Genomic DNA, 21067 nt, shown 5'->3' on the forward strand with positions numbered 1-21067 from the left:
AAAGCCTGGCCAGGTGCGATCTTTCCACCATCTTTACCTTCCTCATTCCTGTGCTACCACCAGAATCACGGAAATCTTTACCCAATGTCCAACGCTTCCGGGTTTTGTGACATGACAACACTGCCTCTTATTCAATAAGTGGCCATAGCAATGTCCAGCCTCAGCCACTGATTGGATGACCAGCTATGTAACTTGACGTCACCAATCCGGAAGCGCTGAACATCTGGGACAGAATTCTATGATTCCGACGGTGGCGTGGAAGTAAAGAAGGTTTAGTGAATTTTTGGGTTAAATCACTGGAATACCCCATTTAATGTTCACACTTGGTCCTTTCAATGCATTTATTTTACTGCTGTATAAATTGTACGCTATTAGGTATTTTTGATATTTTACACATTTTTTGTTCTTGCAACAATGTTGGGATATTTTTTAAACCCAAGAATGTTCTTTGCGTAATATTTTAAACTATCAATAATAATAATAAAAAAAACAAAAACACTTACATATAAAACTGTACCCAACTGTAGCCAAAAATACACATTTTGAATAACTACTTAAAACATTATACATTTTGTGAATACCTTATGAAACTTAAAAACCAGCTGCAAAGGTAAACCAGGGATAAAGTAACAAGTAATTGAGGAAATATGTTCATTGGTTGGAGATACATTTTAGGTTAAGCTGCCGTGAAGCAGAACAACAACGTTACAGCAGCTTAAATGCAGGTTGTCGTGTCTGGGGAAGAAGGAAAAGCACTCAAGTGCAAAGCTTCTCCATAAGATACAATGTTATTTTAAATACCCCTGTTACACAGATAGCTATAATCTCTCTTAATAGCTGTATTTTAGCAGGACTTCAATGAACACCATGAATACAGTCCACAATAACACCAATGCTGTTTTTAAGCAGCCACTTGCCTCCAGCCTGCGGCTGGAGTTTACGCCAGGAAGAAAGACAGCGCAGCACCAACAGGCACATAAACAATAGTGAAGCCACACAAAAAAAAAAAAAAAGGCTCGATACATTACCCACTCGAAAATGTGCCTGAAGCTGTATTACTATGGATGTTTCTTTTTTTTCTTTTAGGGTACGTTCCCACACGGCGTATTTTGCTGCGTATTTGTTGCGTATTTGGTGCTGCGTATTTTCCTACCCATTGACTTCAACAGAGAAAATAAAATACGCAGCAGCAAATACGCAGCAAATACGCCGTGTGGGAATGTACCCTTAAAGGAAAACTATTAGTGCCACATATGGATTATTTACGTAGTCTGTAAAAATTCTTACAATTACTTTATGCTTTATTCTATTTTAACACAACATTAATTTTAAAATTTAGTGGGTACGCCAGCATGTACATGTCCTAAAATTAACAAGGTGTGCAGTGTGTATTTTCAACCTTAAAATTAATAGTTTTTTCTATAATTAACATTAATGTTGTAGCTTTGTTTCATGATGCAGAACAAGAACAGTTGTTAAAGTGGGTGTTAATTTCCTTTTCTGCGGACGTATGCACTTTCTGTAAGGCTGCATTCCCACCTCGTTTTCAGCATACGGTTGCCGGATCCGGCTGGGGGAGGGGTAAACCGGGCACTCCCGTACCCCAGCCGGACCGGCGCTGAAATCCATTTACTTTATTGAGCCGACCGGAGTGAAACGGTGACTCCGGTTGGCTAATTTTTGAACCGTATCCAGTTTTTTTTACCGGACCTAAAACCGTAGTATACTACGGTTTTAGGTCCGATCAGGGAACCGCATATGGGTCAAAAATGAACCAACCAGAGTCCCCGTTTGACTCCGGTCGGCTCATTAAAGTAAATGGATTTCAGCGCCGGTCCGGCTAGAGTACGGGAGCACCCGGTTTTCCCCTCCCCCAGCCGGATCCGGCAACCGTATGCTGAAAATTAGGTCTGAATGCAGCCTAAGCCAAGTTGGACCTGGAATACATATGCGACCTTTAAATGGAGATGCTACTTTTTTTCTTCATAAATTGCGACTATCGCATTGGATAAATACATGACCACTGCAAAGTAAGAAAAAAAATTTGTACGTGAGCAGATTTCAGAAATGTGCTTTGAAATAAGCAAAAATCAAAAAGTCGCAGCATGTATAGAAAAGTCGTACGTGCGCAAGTATGTGCGACTTTTTTACGCAAAAAAAATCTACTACGGAGCTTGATAAATCTCCCTCATAGTCATTAGGATTTATAGAGACATATACTGTATTTTTGCTTTAATAAGGGTACTATCAACTATAAAATAATGGTACTGTTTATCTCAAGGTTAAGTCATTACTTAAATGTGCACTTTCATTAAAACAAATTTTTGCTATTGCACGCCTTATGGTAAATAAAAAAAATCTTTCTAATGTACTTTGTTTAAAAAAAAGTGAAGTTTTCTATGTTTTACTTGTGTTTTAAAAAGCTGCCACTAGGTGTCTCCCTATTTGTCCAGAGCACTTTCCCCTCCATCTCTTTCAAAGACTTTAGATTCTTGCCTGCCTGGCAGAAGTCCAAAATCAGGAAGTGCTAAAGGGGGGGGGGGGTGGGGGGGCTGGGCGGGTTGCAGTCAGGGCACAAGCAAAGGTCAGGTTAGGTCCGTAACAAAATAGCAGAGACATGGAACGCTGGTGAAGTGATAAATCCACAATCACAGGAATATGACTGCAGTTTAAATATCCCACCCTCAGTAGGTGTGCCAGTGCTACAGCTGATTGGCCCAGCGTCTACTCCTGATTGGTTATCAGGGCTGTCAATAATATGACATGCAGCTCTGAATTGGGACTCACTGGTGACGCCCTGCAGAGTTTGGACGTGCTTATGACATTATTCCTATTTCTCTCAAGGCTTTGCAGTTAAAGAATTAGGCATTTGCCTGGTAATTCATCACTGTGACTACTTTGCTCATTGTCAGACTGGTATTATTTTGAATTTGTTGGAATTTTAAGAATGATTCCAAAACTTTATTAAAATAGTTTAAATTTGCCCACTAAATACAATGACTGCATAATGTGTATTTTACTTTTCAGCACTAAGGCTATACAGATGTAGCTCCACTTTCTACATGCATACAAGCAACTCCCTTCCCACAGGTTGTGATGAGAAGTCTAAAGACCCCTATACACTATAGTCAAAATTCTGCTGAACCTACCAACTTCAGCGGGACTGGCTGTCTGCCTAAAGTGTATGGGGCCTCTTGACTCTCCCAACAGATGTCAGGAGACAGTAAGGCAGCTTACCCACCTCTCTCCGCTGAGAATACATGGACGTTTGGCTGTGTATGGAGGTATTGGGTTAGATAGCTGAATGTTTGGCCAACAGCTATTAAAGGTATATGGTCACCTTAAAGGGTACTATGACCAAAATTAACTTATCACCTATACACTGAGGCCCCCCCCGCAATCTCCTGAACAGGACCCGTCCCATTCAGTTAAGAGCGTGTGTCGTCTACCTCTAGATGGCAAGCGCTCCATCCATTTCAATGGTGCGCCTGCCGTCTAGATGTAGATGATACGCGCTCCTGACTGAGCGGGACGGGGTCATGTTCAGGAGATCACGGGGGCCCCAGCAGTTGGACCCCCTGAGATCAGCTACTTATCCCCTGTCCTGTGGATAGGGGATAAGTTAATTTTGGCCACAGTACTCCTTTAACCATGTACAAGCTGTGATATAGCCATGAACAGAACTCTGCCTTCGCTGGCTGTTACTGTGCTCTATCTCTTTCATTTATATCTACTTGCAGAGATATTTTAATTGTTAAAATGTGTTTCATGATGCAGAACAAGAACAGTTGTTAAAGTGGGTGTTAATTTCCTTTTCTGCGGACGTATGCACTTTTTGTAAGGCTGCATTCCCACCTCGTTTTCAGCATACGGTTGCCGGATCTGGCTGAGGGAGGGGAAAACCGGGCACTCCCGTACCCCAGCAGGACGGGCGCTGAAATCCATTTACTTTATTGAGCCGACCGGAGTGACCCGTATCCAGTTTTTTTACCGGACATAAAACCGTAGTATACTACGGTTTTAGGTCCGGTCAGGGAACCGCATACGGGTCAAAAATGAACCAACCAGAGTCCCCGTTTGACTCCGGTCGGCTCATTAAAGTAAATGGATTTCAGCGCCGATCCGGCTAGAGTACGGGAGCACCCGGTTTTCCCCTCCCCCAGCCGGATCCGGCAACCGTATGCTGAAAACGAGGTCTGAATGCAGCCTAAGCCAAGTTGGACCTGGAATACATATGCGACCTTTAAATGGAGATGCTACTTTTTTTCTTCATAAATTGCGACTATCGCATTGGATAAATACATGACCACTGCAAAGTAAGAAAGAAAATTTGTACGTGAGCAGATTTCAGAAATGTGCTTTTGAAATAATCAAAAATCTAAGTCGCACGTGCGCAAGTATGTGCGACTTTTTTACGCAAAAAAAAATCTACTACGGAGCTTGATAAATCTCCCTCATAGTCATTAGGATTTATAGAGACATATACTGTATTTTTGCTTTAATAAGGGTACTATCAACTATAAAATAATGGTACTGTTTATCTCAAGGTTAAGTCATTACTTAAATGTGCACTTTCATTAAAACTTATTTTGTGCTATTGCACGCCTTATGGTAAATAAAGCAATCTTTCTAATGTACTTTGTTTAATCTACTCCTTTTTCACTCATTTATCTATAAGGCAATAAAATATAATAATTACAATTGTGGAATCTTATCCATAGTAAAGTATTACATGGCTTTTGTAGCACAGCATGCGGCCAGTCCAACATGAGTGGGTGTGCACTTTAAACCAGATTATCTTTAAACTACATTGCTAAAATGATGCCCTTCACTGCCCAGAAAAGATACATTTCCCTTAGATCTTTTTTGGAAACTTGTTAAGTGTGATGAATGAAATTTTAATGCTCTGGATTTATTTTGATGATCAAAGGAAAGCGGCGGTAATGATGTTTCCAAGATGAAAACCTCCCATAAGTGTTCTAGAGATTGTTATGTACTTACTGCATGAATGAAGGCAAAACAAAATTAAAAGAGTAGCTTCTTTTCTAACAAACTTTGGGCCATTCATCTATTTCTATTTATGCAGTAACACTTATCATCAAGTGGTCCCGAGACGGAGATGTGATGTCACGCCACGCCCCTTGTGACATCACGGCATGCCCCCTTGTGACATCACGACATGCCCCCTCCATCAGTGCTCAAGTCCTGCAGGAACTCATGGGAACGGAGTTTCTGCACTTTTTCCACAGCAGGAACGCAGTTCCCATTAACAGGAGTCCTGTAGGACCAGCCCTTAAAGGGGTACTCCGCCCCTAGACATCTTATCCCCTAACCAAAGTATAGGGGATAAGATGTCAGTTCGTGGGGTTCCCGCTGCTGGGGAGGGGACCCCCACGATCTCGGCTGTGGTACCCCAGACATCCGGTGCACGGAGCAAGCTTCGCTCCGTGCCGGATGACTGGTGATGCGGGGCAGAGGCTCGTAACATCACAGTAATGCCCCCTCAATGCAAGTCTATGGGAGGGGGCATGATGGCCGTCACGCCCCCTCCCGTAGACTTGCATTGAGGGGCCATGACCGTGACATCACGAGCCTCTGGCACTGCACCCAGTGCTCTAAAGGAATGCTGGGTGCAGCAGGGAGAATGTGGGGGTCCATAGCGTCGGGACCCCCGGGATCAGACATCTTATCTCCTATCCTTTGGGGCATGACGGCCATCACGCCCCCTCCCGTAGACTTGCATTGAGTGCCTCTGGCACTGCACCCAATGCTCTAAAGGAATGCTGGGTGCAGCAGGGAGAATGTGGGGGTCCATAGCGTCGGGACCCCCGGGATCAGACATCTTATCTCCTATCCTTTGGATAGGGTATAAAATGTCTAGTACCCCTTTAAGTGGAAATTATTGGTGAGTTCCCACACTTTTTTTCCCAGGACTTCACCTCTGTCCTCCATTCAGGTCTATGGGAGGCGACGTGATGGCCGTCACGTCTCTGTCATGGGAGCAGTGCCTAGTACATAATGCCGGGTGTTGCACTGAGATCGCGGGGGGTCCCAGCAGCAGGACCCCGGTGATCAGACATCAAAGGATAGGGGATCAGATGTCTAAGGCTGGAATACCCCTTTAAGGCTAAACTAAAGAGCAGAATCTAAGGAGTCCCCTAGTTTTTACTCTTTAGCTCCTGTAAAGGGATAATGACTGAACTCCCAGGCAGCTACCCTCATTGTAGTATTTGAATAGAGATAGATGATGAATCCAAGGATGGTACCAAAGGAGAAGACAAATAGTGTTTTCAGGCTACGGTCAGGACAGAGTTTCCATAATATGTAGGATGCTGGAGGTATGGGCAGGCAGGATACAAACAGATGCTGTCAGGAAAGTCACAGGATATATAGAACAGAAATCCTTAAAGGGAACCTGTCAGGTATGTTTTGCTGCCCTCTATTAGGGCAGCATATCTAAGAGACAGGCACACTGATATTTATCAACGGATTTAGACTGTTTTTTCATGTCTAAATTTGTCGCACAGAAAGTCGCAGTCTAAATATGTGCGACTTTTCTGCGACTTTTGCTCTAGAGGATTTTTAGAACATTATGCATTGGTGCTGAATTTATCAAAAGCGACTTTTCAGTGACAAGTCGCATCGGCTGAAAGTACGCCGAAATGTCAGACCATGTTGGAGCAGGTTTAAATATAGACTAAAGCATAGATCCCGAAGTCTGTGCACAGAATTTATCAAGAGCCGTGCACCATTTGATAAATTAGGCGCACAATAGACCAGCCAAACACTCTGCAGTTTGGTCTATATTGATGCTGGATATAGACAGCTTTGATAAATATCCCACACTGTTTTCAGTGGTCTTTTCTAATGCGGCATAAGTGGTGTAGATTCACAGAATGTGCAGCCTGAAAAGTGTCACCGCTGTTGCTGGCCCACCAACCTGCTTGATGGGTTTCTTCCTCTTCAGCCAGTGGTGACTCTTTCCAGGCAGTGCACGGCCAGCTTGTGGGTGTAGATTCTCCAGATTTACACCACATATTGGAAAAAATTGTAGGGAACGAAATTTATATTTTTTAGAATGAAAATGTTATTAAGTTTCAATCAGGGACCAATTTATGTGAGCGAGCAGGGATATAAAAATGTAGCTGTCAATATTAGAAATGGATAAAGAGTCCATGTAATTGTAAAAATAATATATTTTGTTTTAATTAATTTTGTGAAACTTTTTATTAATGTTTTTTTTAAAGTGATTTTTTACTACTTTTCAACTTTATTCTGTATATTTCCAACATTATTTAGGTACTACTACTACTCCCAGCATGAAACAGACTGTTCCATGCTGGGAGCTGTAGTACCTGAACTAAGACACAGATCGCAGTGGGTGTCACTCCTGACACCCATTGTGATCGCCTTTTATAATCTGGAGAAGCTGGTGGCCCACCGCACCTCTTCGCTCCCCTGCTCATCACAGATTCATATGTGGCGCAGAGAGTTGGGATTGGCCAGATGGTGCCAGCCAATTACAACTCTCAGCTGCATATACAGTTCAGAGCAGGGGAGCGGAGAGGTGTGGCATGCCGCTGGCTTCTCCAGATTATAGACGATCACAAGGGGTGTCAAGACTGACACGAGCTGCGATCTGTCTTTTAGTGCAGGTACTACAGCTCCCAGCAGTCTGTTAATTAATGTCGGAAATGTACAGAATAAAGTTGAAAAGTAGTAAAAATAAAACTCACTTTATAAAACACATTATTAAAACATATTATTAATAAAAAGTTTCACAAAATTTGTTAAAAAAATATATTATTTTTACAATTACATGGCCCCTTTCCATTTTTAATATTGACAGCTACATTTTTATGTCCCGGCCCGCTCACATAAAATTGGTCCATGATTGAAAATTAATAACATTTTTGTTGTAAAAAATTTTTTTTCCATCTGCCCACCAAAGGGGCAAAAAAATGCAATTTTCACTTGTGTTTTTTCTGGTGTTTTTTTTTTTGTCTAAACCTGAAACTTCAAGGAGAAATCTCAGCAAACTGTGTCCCTATGGCTTAGTAAGGACAGTATAATTTTCATGTTCATGATCACAATGATTTCCCAATGAAAGCCTTTTCTTTTATGTGGATTTTATCAGTTTTTTATCTACTGGTGGATGCCTCAGTATGACACCACAAAGGAATCTGTTTGTGTAATAATTCTACTGGTGGATGCCTCAGTATGACACCACAAAGGAATCTGTTTGTGTAATAATTCTTCCCTTTGCTAGTAAAACATGGTCATTTTGGCACCAGAATTCAGAGCAAAAGAGGTGTAAATAGAGAAGTTAAGGAGGTACTCCAGGATATAAAAACTTATCCCCTATACTAAGGCTAGAGAATATGTTTAAGATTGCAGATTTGTATAGTTCCGTTTGTTTTGTTGACTTCGACACTCATGCACTTTAGCGCAAGGAAGGGACCAGCTCCAAGTTGTCAAACCGTTGTTTAGGGTGGATGGGCAAGTAGGCAGGAAGAGTGGTTTTTAGGGACAGCTTAGGGCTTACTTCTCCCTGCCCCCCTTTCATGACACCCTGGCTCTTTGTTGAAATAGTGTGTGTCAACCACCACATGAAGTGGCAGCTGACATGCCCCCCAATACATCGCTATGGCAGAGCAAGAGACCGCTTTCCCATAGAGATGTATTAAGGGGACGTGTCAGCTGCTGCTTTCTGCGGTGGTTGACCACTCCCCTTTCTTGCAGACTGCTCATACGGCAGGTCGTGGGAGGGCCCAGCGGTCGGACCCCCTGTGATCTGAAACTTATCCCCTATCCTGTGGATAAGGGATAAGTTTTGCTATCCCGGAGTACTCCTTTAATAGTTAAATTGAGTTGTATGCTCTTATCACAAGTTATGTCAAGTGGTACTCAATTGTGAGAGGTCATGAGGGATGATTCTAGAAACAAGTAGCAGCCAAGTGGTTGCTGACACCCCTGAAACTGAAGTATCAGGGAATCGGCACAGAATAGGTTAGTACAACTTTGTATACAAGGAGTGCATCTCTTGATGAGCAGTGTGGGCATATAGCCCTTGCATTTCTTGTCTACAGACACTATTCAAGTAAATAACACACTGTCGGTAGCTTTGGTATTCTATATATATATATATATATATATATATATATATATATATATATATGGCTGGAGTGTTGTTAAAATAAAAAAATAACTTTACTCACTTACCCTGAGCAGCTACAGCTGCTGCGCTAATACTCTTGGTCCCTGCTTGTCTACACTACTTCATGGTCCCTGGTGATGCATTGTTCCTGCAACAAGTGCTCATGTAGAATATTACTGCGGCTGGTGATTGGCCGCATGGGTAAATTCTTGCAGGGATGATGCTCATCAGCACCTAGGAAGTAGCAGTGAAGAGCAGGGACCGGAAGTGTTGGCACAAAATCTGCAGGGACGTGGGGTAGGTGAGTATAGTTGGTTTAATTTTGCAATATACCTAGCCATAAATATTTTTATTGTTGAGTTAAACCTAACTTATTTCGTGTTTTATTGAGGATAATACCTATTGTATATAGATCTGCAAATTGTATATGGGCAATTTTTTTTAGCATGGTGGCTCGATGGTCAGCACTGGAAACCTGGGTTTGAATCTGACAAATTAAAACATCTGCGAGAAGTTTCAGAATTTTGAAAATAGATTGTGAGCCCGACTGGGGAACGGACCAGTGATCACAAACTCTGTACGGCACTGTGGAATATGTCAGCCATATAAATGAATAAAATTAATGAAAATAAGTAGCTTGTGCCATAACTGTTGGTGCACACTGAGCATTAGTGGCGGTAGTTACTTGTGAATTATTGCTTTACTACTACAAATGGAATAATGTAGCTTGTTTCTACATATCTTATTGGTACAATACTAGAAGTATTAATAAAATAAGAGCTCTCTGTCTAGAAGGCCTTTGGTATAGGTTAGGCAGCTGTTATTCTGTCATAGTTTGTCTTTATAATTAGCTTCCAATGCTTGAAATATTACCGCACTCACCCACAGATATAGTCCATACAGCAATTATTTTAGCGAAAGCCTTGGTTCTTGAGTTGAAGCGGCTGTGATGGATAGGATTTCGTATTGCAATATACCGATCCAGAGAAATCGCACAGAGGTGCATGATAGAAGCAGTGGAGAACAGAACATCCAAATATATCCAGACAGGACAAAGCTTCCTATGTAAAGGCCATTCATAATCTATGAGATATTAAAAATGTATGACATTGTGAATATACTTCTACATTTTCAATCAGTTTTATCCATTTTATGCACATAATAGGAAATAGAAAAAAAGAGTCAGAAGGAACATTTATTGAAATCAAACATTTATACAGTATATTATACTTTATCACTACTTCTATTTACATTAGTATAATATAATATTACTTCATGAATATATTTTTTTATAAATATGTAAATATGTGCTAAATATTTTACTAAATTGACTATAAAAATAATATACAATGAATAATACATATAAATATATACTAAACATTTCACTCTATTAAACATTTAAATATTATGCAATAAATAATATAGAAATATATGCTGAATCTTTTATTATACTCGCTATATAACTTAGGTATGAGTCTCTTACAACTAGAAAACAATTTACGCAGCATACATATCATGTAATGATCTTCGTTTGTTTGTAAAGAAGTCCCCACAGTTTTAAGGCAGTTTTTTTTTTTGAGCCAAAGATAGAAGTGGATCCAGTTAAATGAAGGCGTCCCTTTGAAGCCACATCTTTGGTGGCCTGTTTTAGGGGTATTTTCTGGGTTCGAAGACTTATGCCCCATCCACAGGATAGATGATAAGTGTCATATTGGTGGGGGTATGTCTGACTGCTGAGACGTCTGTTATGGAGCTGCTGAAGGAAGCGTTGTACTCTCCTGCAGCTACAATAAATGCAGCAGCTGCTTAAACGCTGCTTAAAGGAGTACTCTGGGATTTCAAAACGTATCCCCTATCCTAAGGATGGATCAGGTCAGATCATGGGGTCCCGCACAGCACACCGGCTCTCCTTCTATATGGAGCGCGTCAACCACCGAACGAAGCAGCAGCCGATGTGGCCCCTCATTGTATCTATTTGGGAGAGCCAGAGCACTGCACTCAATAATCTCTTCCATAGATCTGCTTAGATGGGGCATGGCGCCTGCCACTTCATGCGGTGGTCGACCCGCTTCATTTAGAAGGAGAGCTGGGGTGCCGTGTGGTAGATCGCGGGGGGTCCCAGCAGTCGAACATTTATCTCCTTTGCTTAGGATAGGGAATACGTTTTCTATGCCGGAGTACTCCTTTAATTCAAAACAACGATTTGGGGCACCACTTTTGAGAAATCTGTTGGACAACAATTCCCCCACCTCCTGATGGCGATCTGACACTTATCCTGTGCACAAGGGATAGGTGTCCCAACTCGGAATACCCTTTTTACATGAATTAAAAACTGCCACAAAAACTGCAACAATTTTCAAAAAAGTTATTTATGTTAAATCCCTTGCACAACCTATTTATACACCATGATTTTGGATGTGCATCGTCTCCACAGCACAAGTCTCCAGCGCAAGACCCAGTGTAATGTGATTCTATAGCACTAGGTCTCACTCTGGAGGGGGAAGCTTTGGCATCTATTCCATATTTATAATGTACTGTGGGAAACGGGGAGAACAGGGCCCCTTTAAGGCATTTAGATGCTTCATTTAAAATGGTTATTTTGAAAAATCACTATGACGCATTTGCAAAGAAAACATTGCAGGTAAGGATTCATTCCACTGTATAAGTGACATGACTATAAATATCTTGCAAATGTAATATTTCATAAAAAACTCAACACTTCATTGAAGGCACGCTTTAAGGCTGGATTCACACATAGTAAAATTAATAGCATAATACGGTTGTAAAATAGGAATTAAATACTACAATTTTTTTTTATCTAATAATGTGCACAATGAAAGTCTATGGAAAAGTGGCCACTGTCATATCCAGTATGCTGCCATGCTCCTGCCTGCAGGCAGCCAGGGATTCATCCTTTATGTATAGGTCTATTCAAAAGAATTATTATTTAGAATTGTTACTGAATTTAGACCTAAAAATAACATGCCCTTAAAAGGGAAGATTGAGTTGAAGTTGAGTAGTATTTGTAAATCTTCTAGATGATTTGACAGCACTACCTATTTACAGAGGTTTTGTTTATTTATTTTACTTAATAATGCCATAGGAATGAGGAATGACATTGTATGAACTGATGTCAATCTAGATTTGAGCTGCTCAAATAAGTCACGTCTGACAATCTGGTTGCTGGGGATACACATGTGGTAGGGGGGTGTGATGCAGGGCAGATGGAATTACCCTAGGGGCAGATGGCATTAACCCCATGTATTCGTGACGCCAGGGCATGGTTTATCCTCAATACCACCCGAAGGTATACCGCTGGATCCTGGGCTAGGCACGGGGGCAATAATGACTTCCGACGCCAAGTTACGGACAACGGTAGCTTTACTGAGTGACGGATGGAACAGTCTATACAGCTTAGCCAGGCACACGGAGGTGACCAGTGACTTCAGAGACCTTTGGGCTTGCTGGGACTTGTAGATGACTGGGACAATATTGATGCAGGCCACACTGACTTAAGACAGATGATGTTAGCAGACTTGACTTGAGACTGACAATGCTCTGATTGTAGCTTTCTTGTAGAATTGTGGCTGCTGTACTGACTTGAGGCCTCCTATGGACTCCAGACACACTCTAGGACTTGACTGCACTGGACCTCAGCAAAGAGTAAGAGCTGAGTTCAAAGAGAGTGAAGAGACTCCTCCCATGGCTTATATAAGGGAGAGTCTGGTGGGGTCCCATAGGTCACCCTAAGGTCACATGGTAACTGATACCTCACGGGGTTACACTCACATGACAACTGGTAATCACGTGTTAACAATCAGGGCTGCCATCAGAAATTTTGGTGCCCCTTACACAACTTGCAATTGCCCCCCCCCCTTCCCTCACTGCGGCACACGCTGGATTTTATCTTTGTATTCTTTGTATCAGGCTTAGAAACATAAAATAATATCGCCACTCCATATTAATCCTGCAATGACTAAATAATACCACCATACTGTAATGAAATAAAAGCCACTATACACAGACCAGTATCACTAACAACCCCACAATACAAGGGACATATAATTCTGCCACACCATGACCACTAACACTACCACTGACTAACACTGCTATATTGTTATTGAATAAAAACAACTATGCAAAAGATCAATGGGTGAGATTTATCAAAACCTGTGTAGAGGAAGAGTGGAGCAGTTGCCCATAGCAACCAATCAGATTGCTTCTTTCATTTTTCACTGGTCTATTTAAAAATGGAAAAAGAGATCTGATCGGTGGCTATGGGCAACGGCACCACTCTTCCTCTACACTTGTTTTGATAAATCTCCCCCAATAACCCCTATATAGGAGTAGATTTGAGCCGTACACACTGCTGCAGGTGATATGAGTGATTATAGTTACGTACTCACAGGGTCCCGTCTTCTCTGATCAGTCATTCATTTTTCTCTTTTTCTCCATCTGTTCTGGGTCATCATGAAGATTTCTCCTGATCACAACTCATCTTCACTGAATCTGCCAGACAAACATTTACCTTTATACAAACCCCCTATATGTATTACACTGCCCCATATAGTAGTCCCTCCTGTGCCCTGTATAGTAGTAGGCCCCAACATTGTCCTCATACATTTTAATGTCCCCATACACATCCCCAATACATAATAATGCCCCCTCACATTTACCCCATACATAATAATGCCTTCTTACATTACCCCCATAGATTATAATGTCCCCTCACATGGCTCCACATATATTAATGCCCCCTCACATGGCCCCCATATATATTCATGCCCCCTCACATGGCCCCCATATATATTAATGCCCCCCTCACATATCCTCTATATATGTTAATGCCCCCTCACATTTACCCCATACATAATAATGCCTTCTTACATTACCCCCATAGATTATAATGTCCCCTCACATGGCCCCACACATATTAATGCCCCCTCACATGGCCCCCATATATATATATTCATGCCCCCTCACATGGCCCCCATATATATTAATGCCCCCCTCACATGGCCCCTATATATATATTAATGCCCCCCTCACATGGCCTCTATATATATTAATGCCCTCCTCCCATGGCCCCTATATATATATATATATATATATATATATATATATAATGCCCCACTCACATGGTCTTATATTAATGCCCCACTCACATGGCCCCTATATATATTACTGCCCCCTCACATGGCCCCTATATATATTAATGACCCCCATCACATGACCCCTATATATATATTAATGCCCTCTCACATGGCCCCTATATATATTAATGCCCCCTCACATGGCCCCTATATATATTAATGCTCCCTCACATGGCCCATATATATATTAATGCCCCCTCACAGGGCTCATACATATATCAATGCCCCCTCACATGGCCCATATATATATATATATATATATATATATATATATATATATATATATATATATTAATGCCCCCTCACATGGCCCATATGTATATTAATGCCCCCTCACATGACACATATACATATATATTAATGCCCCCTCACATGGCCCCTATATATATTAATGCCCACTTCACATGGCCCCTATATATATTAATTCTGCCTCACATGGCCCATATATATATATATATATATATATTAATGCCCCCTCACATGGCCCATACATATATTAATGCCCCCTCACATGGCCCATATACCGTATATATATATATATATATATATATATATATATATATAAATGCCCCCTCACATGGCCCATATATATATATATAAATGCCCCTCACATGGCCCATATATATATTAATGCCCCTCACATGGCCCATATATATATTAATGCCCCCTCACATGGCCCCCATATATATATTAATACCCCCTCACATGGCACATATATATACATATTAATGCCCCCTCACATGGCCCATATATATATTAATGCCCCCACACATGGCCCATATATATATATATATATATATATATATATATATATTGATTCCCCCTCACATGGCCCCTATATATATTAATGCCCCCTCACATGGCCCATACATATATTAATGCCCCCTCACATGGCCCATATATATATATTAATACCCCCTCACATGGCCCATATATATATTAATTCCCCCTCACAAGGCCCATATATATATTAATGCCCCCTCACATGGCCCATATATATATATTAATGCCATCTCACATGGCCCCCATATATATTAATGCCCCCTCACATGGCCCTTATATATATTAATGCCTCCTCACGTGGCCCATATATATATTAATACCCCCTCACATGGCCCATATATATATTAATGCCCTCTCACATGGCCCCCATATATATTAATACCCCCTCACATGGCCCATATATATATTAATGCCCCCTCACATGGCCCATATATATATTAATGCCCCCTCACATGGCCCCCATATATATTAATACCCCCTCACATGGCACATATATATATTAATGCCCCTCACATGGCCCATATATATATATTGATGCCCCCTCACATGGCCCCCATATTTAGTAATGCCTTTATCAAAAACAAAAACACCACTCACCTCTGCCTCGTTCCCCCGCAGCTCCTGTTCCCTCCTCTTCTCTCTGCTTCCTGTGCTGACAGCCTCCGCAGAGCCGCTGCTGCACAGGAAGCCCGGGCTGGAGTGACAGGACGGAGCCGCCGGCCCCTTCCTGTTACGTCAGCTGCCGCAGCTGAGCGCACACTCAACGCTGTGTGCGTATTAAAGGCGCACTCAGTGTTAAAAGCTGCGGTCGTTCAGGGATTCGGGACAGGTGTCCCGGATTCTTCACCTGCTGGCCCAGTCACAGGGGGCACGATGGGGCCTGCAGATGAAGGGTCTGGTTATGCACATGCAGGGACCGTGCCAGCACCGGTCGCAGCATGTTGCAGCCCTAGGTCCCCCTGGGTGCCTGGGCCCCTGACTGGGGTACTGGCTGTACCCCCCTGATGGCGGCCCTGTTAACAATTCTTAAAGCTATAACACCTTTTATAAACATTATACTGTACAATATAATACATGCATTTTATATATATATATATATATATATACACACACAAGGGGACAGGTGTAGAGGTGGCCCAGGGGACACTGTAGGGAGGCTGCCGGACAGGGCAGCAGGGGTACATGGGTACAACTCCTGTACTGGGCCACCACACACAGTCAGTGGCAATTGACATTACATTTTGGTTAAGAAATCGACCAAACTTGGTCCCTTTAATGCAAACCCAAAATGTGTTTTAAAATTCTATGTGGAGATTTTTCAACCTTTGTATGCCAGAAAACTGGTGTACAAAACTCAAATTATTTTCGGGAGTACTATTTAGAAAGGGTTAATTTTGATCAATGTAGAGACATATGTACTGCATTGATCAAGTGATCTGGACTCTTAGGGTAGAACCTGCCACAGTCAGGCTGTGTTATTAGAAGACTTCCGGCAGCAACGAAGGCCTATATATGACAGGTACTCTTAAATAGTGTTGAGCGGCATAGGCCATATTCGAATTCGCGAATATTCGCGAATATATGGACGAATATTCGTCATATATTCGCGAATATTCGCATATTCGTTATATCCTCGTTTTATTTTCGCATATGCGAAGTCGCGTATGCGAAAATTAACATATGTGAAAATTAGCATATACAAAATTAGCGTACGCGAAAATTCGCATATGCGAAAATTAGCATATGCGAATTTTCGCACGCCAGTCTCACACAGTAGTATTAGCGCCTTCTTTACACCACACAAGCTGGAAGCAGAGAGGGGTGATCACTGTGATGTGTACTGTGAAGAAAAAAAAAAAAAAAAAAAACGAATATTCGTAATTACGAATATATAGCGCTATATTCGCAAAATTCGCGAATTCGCGAATATGCGATATTCGCGAATAATATTCGAATTGCGAATATTCGCGAGCAACACTACTCTTAAAAGGGGTCTTCAAAATATAAAAAAAAATTGTTCAGCCTAATTTAAGCATAAAACAACAAAATACACTATACTCACCTGTTGTAACCTTATTGAGTGTAACATCTCTGTAACAAAGACAGTGGTTGAGAGCAGAGCTGTGGCGCTGGATGCAGTGAAGATAAAATTTGTGATTGTTATTTTATCACAAAACCAGGCTGTAAAATCATTTTTTTTAAATTTAGACAAGCCTTAAAGGGGTACTCCAGCACTAAGACATCTTATCCCCTATCCAAAGGATCTAGCATGCAGCACCCACCTGTTAGCACTGCAAGAAGCGCTGTAGGCTCCAAGTCTTATGCCTCCAAACCACGGGGACTGAGTATTGTGGCGTCATGACTCCGCCCCCGTGTGGGACCCCCACGTTCAGACATCTTATCCCCTATCCTTTGAATAGAGGATAAGATGTCTTAATGCCGGAGCACCCCTTTAATAATAATACTTTAGAAAAATGCCTCTTTCTTCACTCATCAGACTCCGGCTGCTCTGCCCTCCCTCCTAAATCCATTATTCATTTAGATAACGTAAAGCCATTCTTAAGGTGGCTCAGCACAGAGTTGCGTTCCAGCCGGTTTGGTTTCTCAAGGTGAAGCAGTGCCCTCATTCTGTCTCACTGTTCCTTCTAAAAGGACTGTCTGGTGTTTCCCATCACCCTCTGCTGTTTATTTCCCACTTATTTAGTAAGGAATGGAGACAGTATTGGAATGTCACTACATTGTCTCCTCTTTCTCATAGTTCCTCTTGTAGCTGGCACAGAATGCTTCAGAAGGGGAAACTTTTTGCTTAAAATCGGAATGCCCATATAAGTCTATAGAAAAGGAAGAGAGGGGTGAACGGAGATAGACAAACAGGCTTCAGGAGCTTGTAGTGAGTATGAGATTTCACTCAGTGCTTGATTTACAGTTTACATGGCTTAATACTGCTCTATAATGTCCTCCAAGCTGCTGCTGCTTCTGAAGGTTTGTCATAGAGTCTAAAGGGAACAGACTACCCCTTCTGTGTGTGCAGGGAATTGGAGACACTGTCATACAGACTAATTTCCACCCTCTAGCTCAGAGCTCAGGAACTAAAATTAGAATCAAAGCCTGCAGAGCAGAAATCTGTTGAAACTGCATGACAGGTTATATTAAAACATTAGAACTTAATCTGAAAAGTTACTTGAACAACAGGTACACTACTTCTACATGAAGATATGTTCAAAAGGATATTTTTTATAGATATTGCAGCATACCAGTAGGTTGGCATAGACTTAAGTAAACCAAACATAGAACACTAGTGAATTTCTAGTGTATAAGTTTTGTTTGTGGAACATATAAGTGTAAACCAAATGGAGAAAGCTGCAGTATATGTTGGAATACCTTTATGGTTGTATATTGATGAATACCAGTGAAAGCAATTAGATGTGAATGGTCTTATCCTGTGTCCCTCTTTACTTTTGTATTTCCTGAAAAGCCCACTAGTATATGGAGACTACACATGATCGGGCCCCTTGTGAGAGTCTGCCATATCAGTGAAGGATTGATGGTGCCCAGGCCATAACTATAGGAGATGCAAAGGTAATTTAGTAATATAAATTAACTGTCAGCAGTTGTAGGGCTACAGAAATGTACTCAATGGCCCAGATTTATCATTGCAAATGTGGCAAAATGTTGGTGCACGTTACGACATAACCTTCTTTTGGGAATTTTGACACATTTTCGATGTATTCTGAAAATGTTTTAGTAACTTTTCCGCCAAAAGGGACGTATAGTAAAGTGGGCCATAGCTTTTTATAAGAGGCCCATGGCTTTAGATTTGTCAAAAAGTGTGTCACATTCTGGTGCAAACTCTGGAGCACATTTAAGCCAACTAATAGTTGGTGTAACCTTAAATTGATAGTCTTAAAGGGGTTCCCCGGTGCTTAGACATCTCATCCCCTATCCCAGGGGTCTGCAACCTTTAAGACAAAAAGAGCCACTTGGACCCATTTTCGAAAAAAAACAAAAACCTGGGAGCCGCAAAACCATTGTAACATTTAAAACAAATATAACACTACATATATTGTTTCTTACCTTAATGCCAGGCCTGGGGTGGGCTTCATTTTTTGGGCCCAGGCCTGGGGTGGGCTTCATTTTTTGGGCCCAGACCTGGGGTGGGCTTTTTTTTGGGCCCAGGCCTGGGGTGGGCTTTTTTTTGGGCCCAGGCCTGGGGTGGGCTTTTGTTACCCCCTCACCCCATGGCAGCGGCAGCGTTAAACTCTCACCTCGCGGCAGCGATAATGCTGTCGCTGCCATGGGGTGAGGGGTTAAGTTACCCCTCACCCCATGGCAGCGGTAGCGTTAACCCCTCACCCCATGGCAGCATTAACGCTGCCGCGGGGTGAGGGGTTAACGCCCCGCTGTCAAGTGAGCAATGTACTTTACATACTCACCAGCTCCTCGCGTGGCATCTTCCTCTCCCGGCGGCGCTCCTCGACTGAGGCACAGGCCGGCGACATCACTGTCATGTGACGTTACATTGTCACATGACAGTGAGGATTCGCGCGGCCCCCGAAGAAGAGACTCCGCTCCGATGGCACCAGGGCAGGTAAGTAAAACCGACGATGCCGCGGCTCCGTCACCCTCATTCCAGTACAATGCAGTGTCCCAGAATGAGGGTGACGGAGCCGCGGCAAAGGTGTAAAAGAGCCGCATGCGGCTCCGGAGCAGGGGATAAGATGCCTGATCGCGGGAGTCCCGCCGCTGGGGACCCCCGTGATCTTGCACGCGGCACCCCGTTTGTAATCAGTCCCCGGAGCGTGTTCGCCACAGGGTCGGCGGCGTGTGACGTCACGCCTCCGCCCCCGTGTGATGTCAGGCTCCGCCCCTCAATGCAAGCCTACGGGAGGGGGCGTGACAGCTATCTTATCCCCTATCCCCTTCCCCTTATCCCCTTACACCCTTCCCTTCAATTCCCTGGTTGGACTTGATGGACGTATGTCTTTTTTCAACCATACTAACTATGTAACTATGTCTCTGCACCGGAGAACCCCTTTTAAGATGCACCAGATTGTTCAATCAGCCAGGTACACCGTGATAATTCTGGGGCTTTTAAAGTCTGGCCGTTTGCATTGTCTCAAAATAAAATAGTTGTAATAAATCTAGGTCAGTGTTCCCCAACCAGGGTGCCTTCAGCTGTTGCAAAACTATAACTCCCAGCATGCCCGGACTGCCAGAGGCTGTCCAGGCATGCTGGGAATTGTAGTTTTGTAGCTGGAGGCACCCTGTTGGAAAACATTGATCTAGGCCAGTGGTCTCCAACCTGCGGACCCCCAGATGTTGCAAAACTACAACTCCCAGCATGCCCGGACAGCCAACGGCTGTCCGGGCATGCTGGGAGTTGTAGTTTTGCAACATCTGGGGGTCCGCAGGTTGGAGGCCACTGATCTAGGCCAATACATAGAAAACATCTGCTTCTGATAAGCATGGCATAAGTTTATACTGTATTTTATTATTTATTGCAGTATTTATTTATATATATTTATATATATATAAATATGTACCGTAGTAAATAATGTAGAATGTTATCCTCTACATGTTGTTGATTTTAGTCTGCAGTGTACTGCTTTATGGCTTATTTACACTTGTGTCCTTACGTTTCATCTCTCCTTGTCTGTTTCATGTGTATTGGCCTTGTATTGCCTTCAGACTTACAGAATAAAACAGATTCTGGCTATTGTTTCCCACTTATTGGTGTCTTGGGTTGTCTCTGATATCACTGTGATCCACTTATTCACATGAAGGTTGTTTTTTAAGTTGCCATGACAACAGAGGCTGGCTTAGGACAGTCATAGCCAAGGGCCTGTTGACTTGATGATAGATAATTTACAGATTAAAGGCTCAACGTAGGCCAATCCAGTTTGCCAGAATTAAAGGATGAGGAAATGTGTTTAGTACCAAATGTAGCCAGATTTTACGTTTCCCTTATCGCATT

At 42.3% G+C, this 21067-nt stretch overlaps 1 protein-coding gene and 1 long non-coding RNA gene across 3 annotated transcripts in view; one reads left to right on the forward strand and one right to left on the reverse strand.

The window, feature by feature from the left end:
* The window catches only part of LOC130358612 (S-formylglutathione hydrolase), a 140295-nt gene that overhangs the window by 111707 nt on the left and 7521 nt on the right, over positions 1 to 21067 (reverse strand). For both annotated transcript variants that reach the window (XM_056562092.1, XM_056562093.1), the window contains exon 3: positions 10040 to 10240. In XM_056562092.1, the coding sequence (XP_056418067.1) occupies positions 10040 to 10240 (201 nt within the window). The remainder of the gene's footprint in view (positions 1 to 10039; positions 10241 to 21067) is intronic.
* Positions 17852 to 21067, forward strand: part of LOC130358613 (uncharacterized) — a 33010-nt gene continuing 29794 nt past the window's right edge. The window contains exons 1-2 of the long non-coding RNA XR_008889588.1: positions 17852 to 17983; positions 18569 to 18672. This is a non-coding gene — a long non-coding RNA (uncharacterized LOC130358613). The remainder of the gene's footprint in view (positions 17984 to 18568; positions 18673 to 21067) is intronic.

This window comes from Hyla sarda, chromosome 2 (genome assembly GCF_029499605.1).
Source record: "Hyla sarda isolate aHylSar1 chromosome 2, aHylSar1.hap1, whole genome shotgun sequence".
In the NCBI taxonomy this organism is placed as follows: Eukaryota; Metazoa; Chordata; class Amphibia; order Anura; family Hylidae; genus Hyla; species Hyla sarda.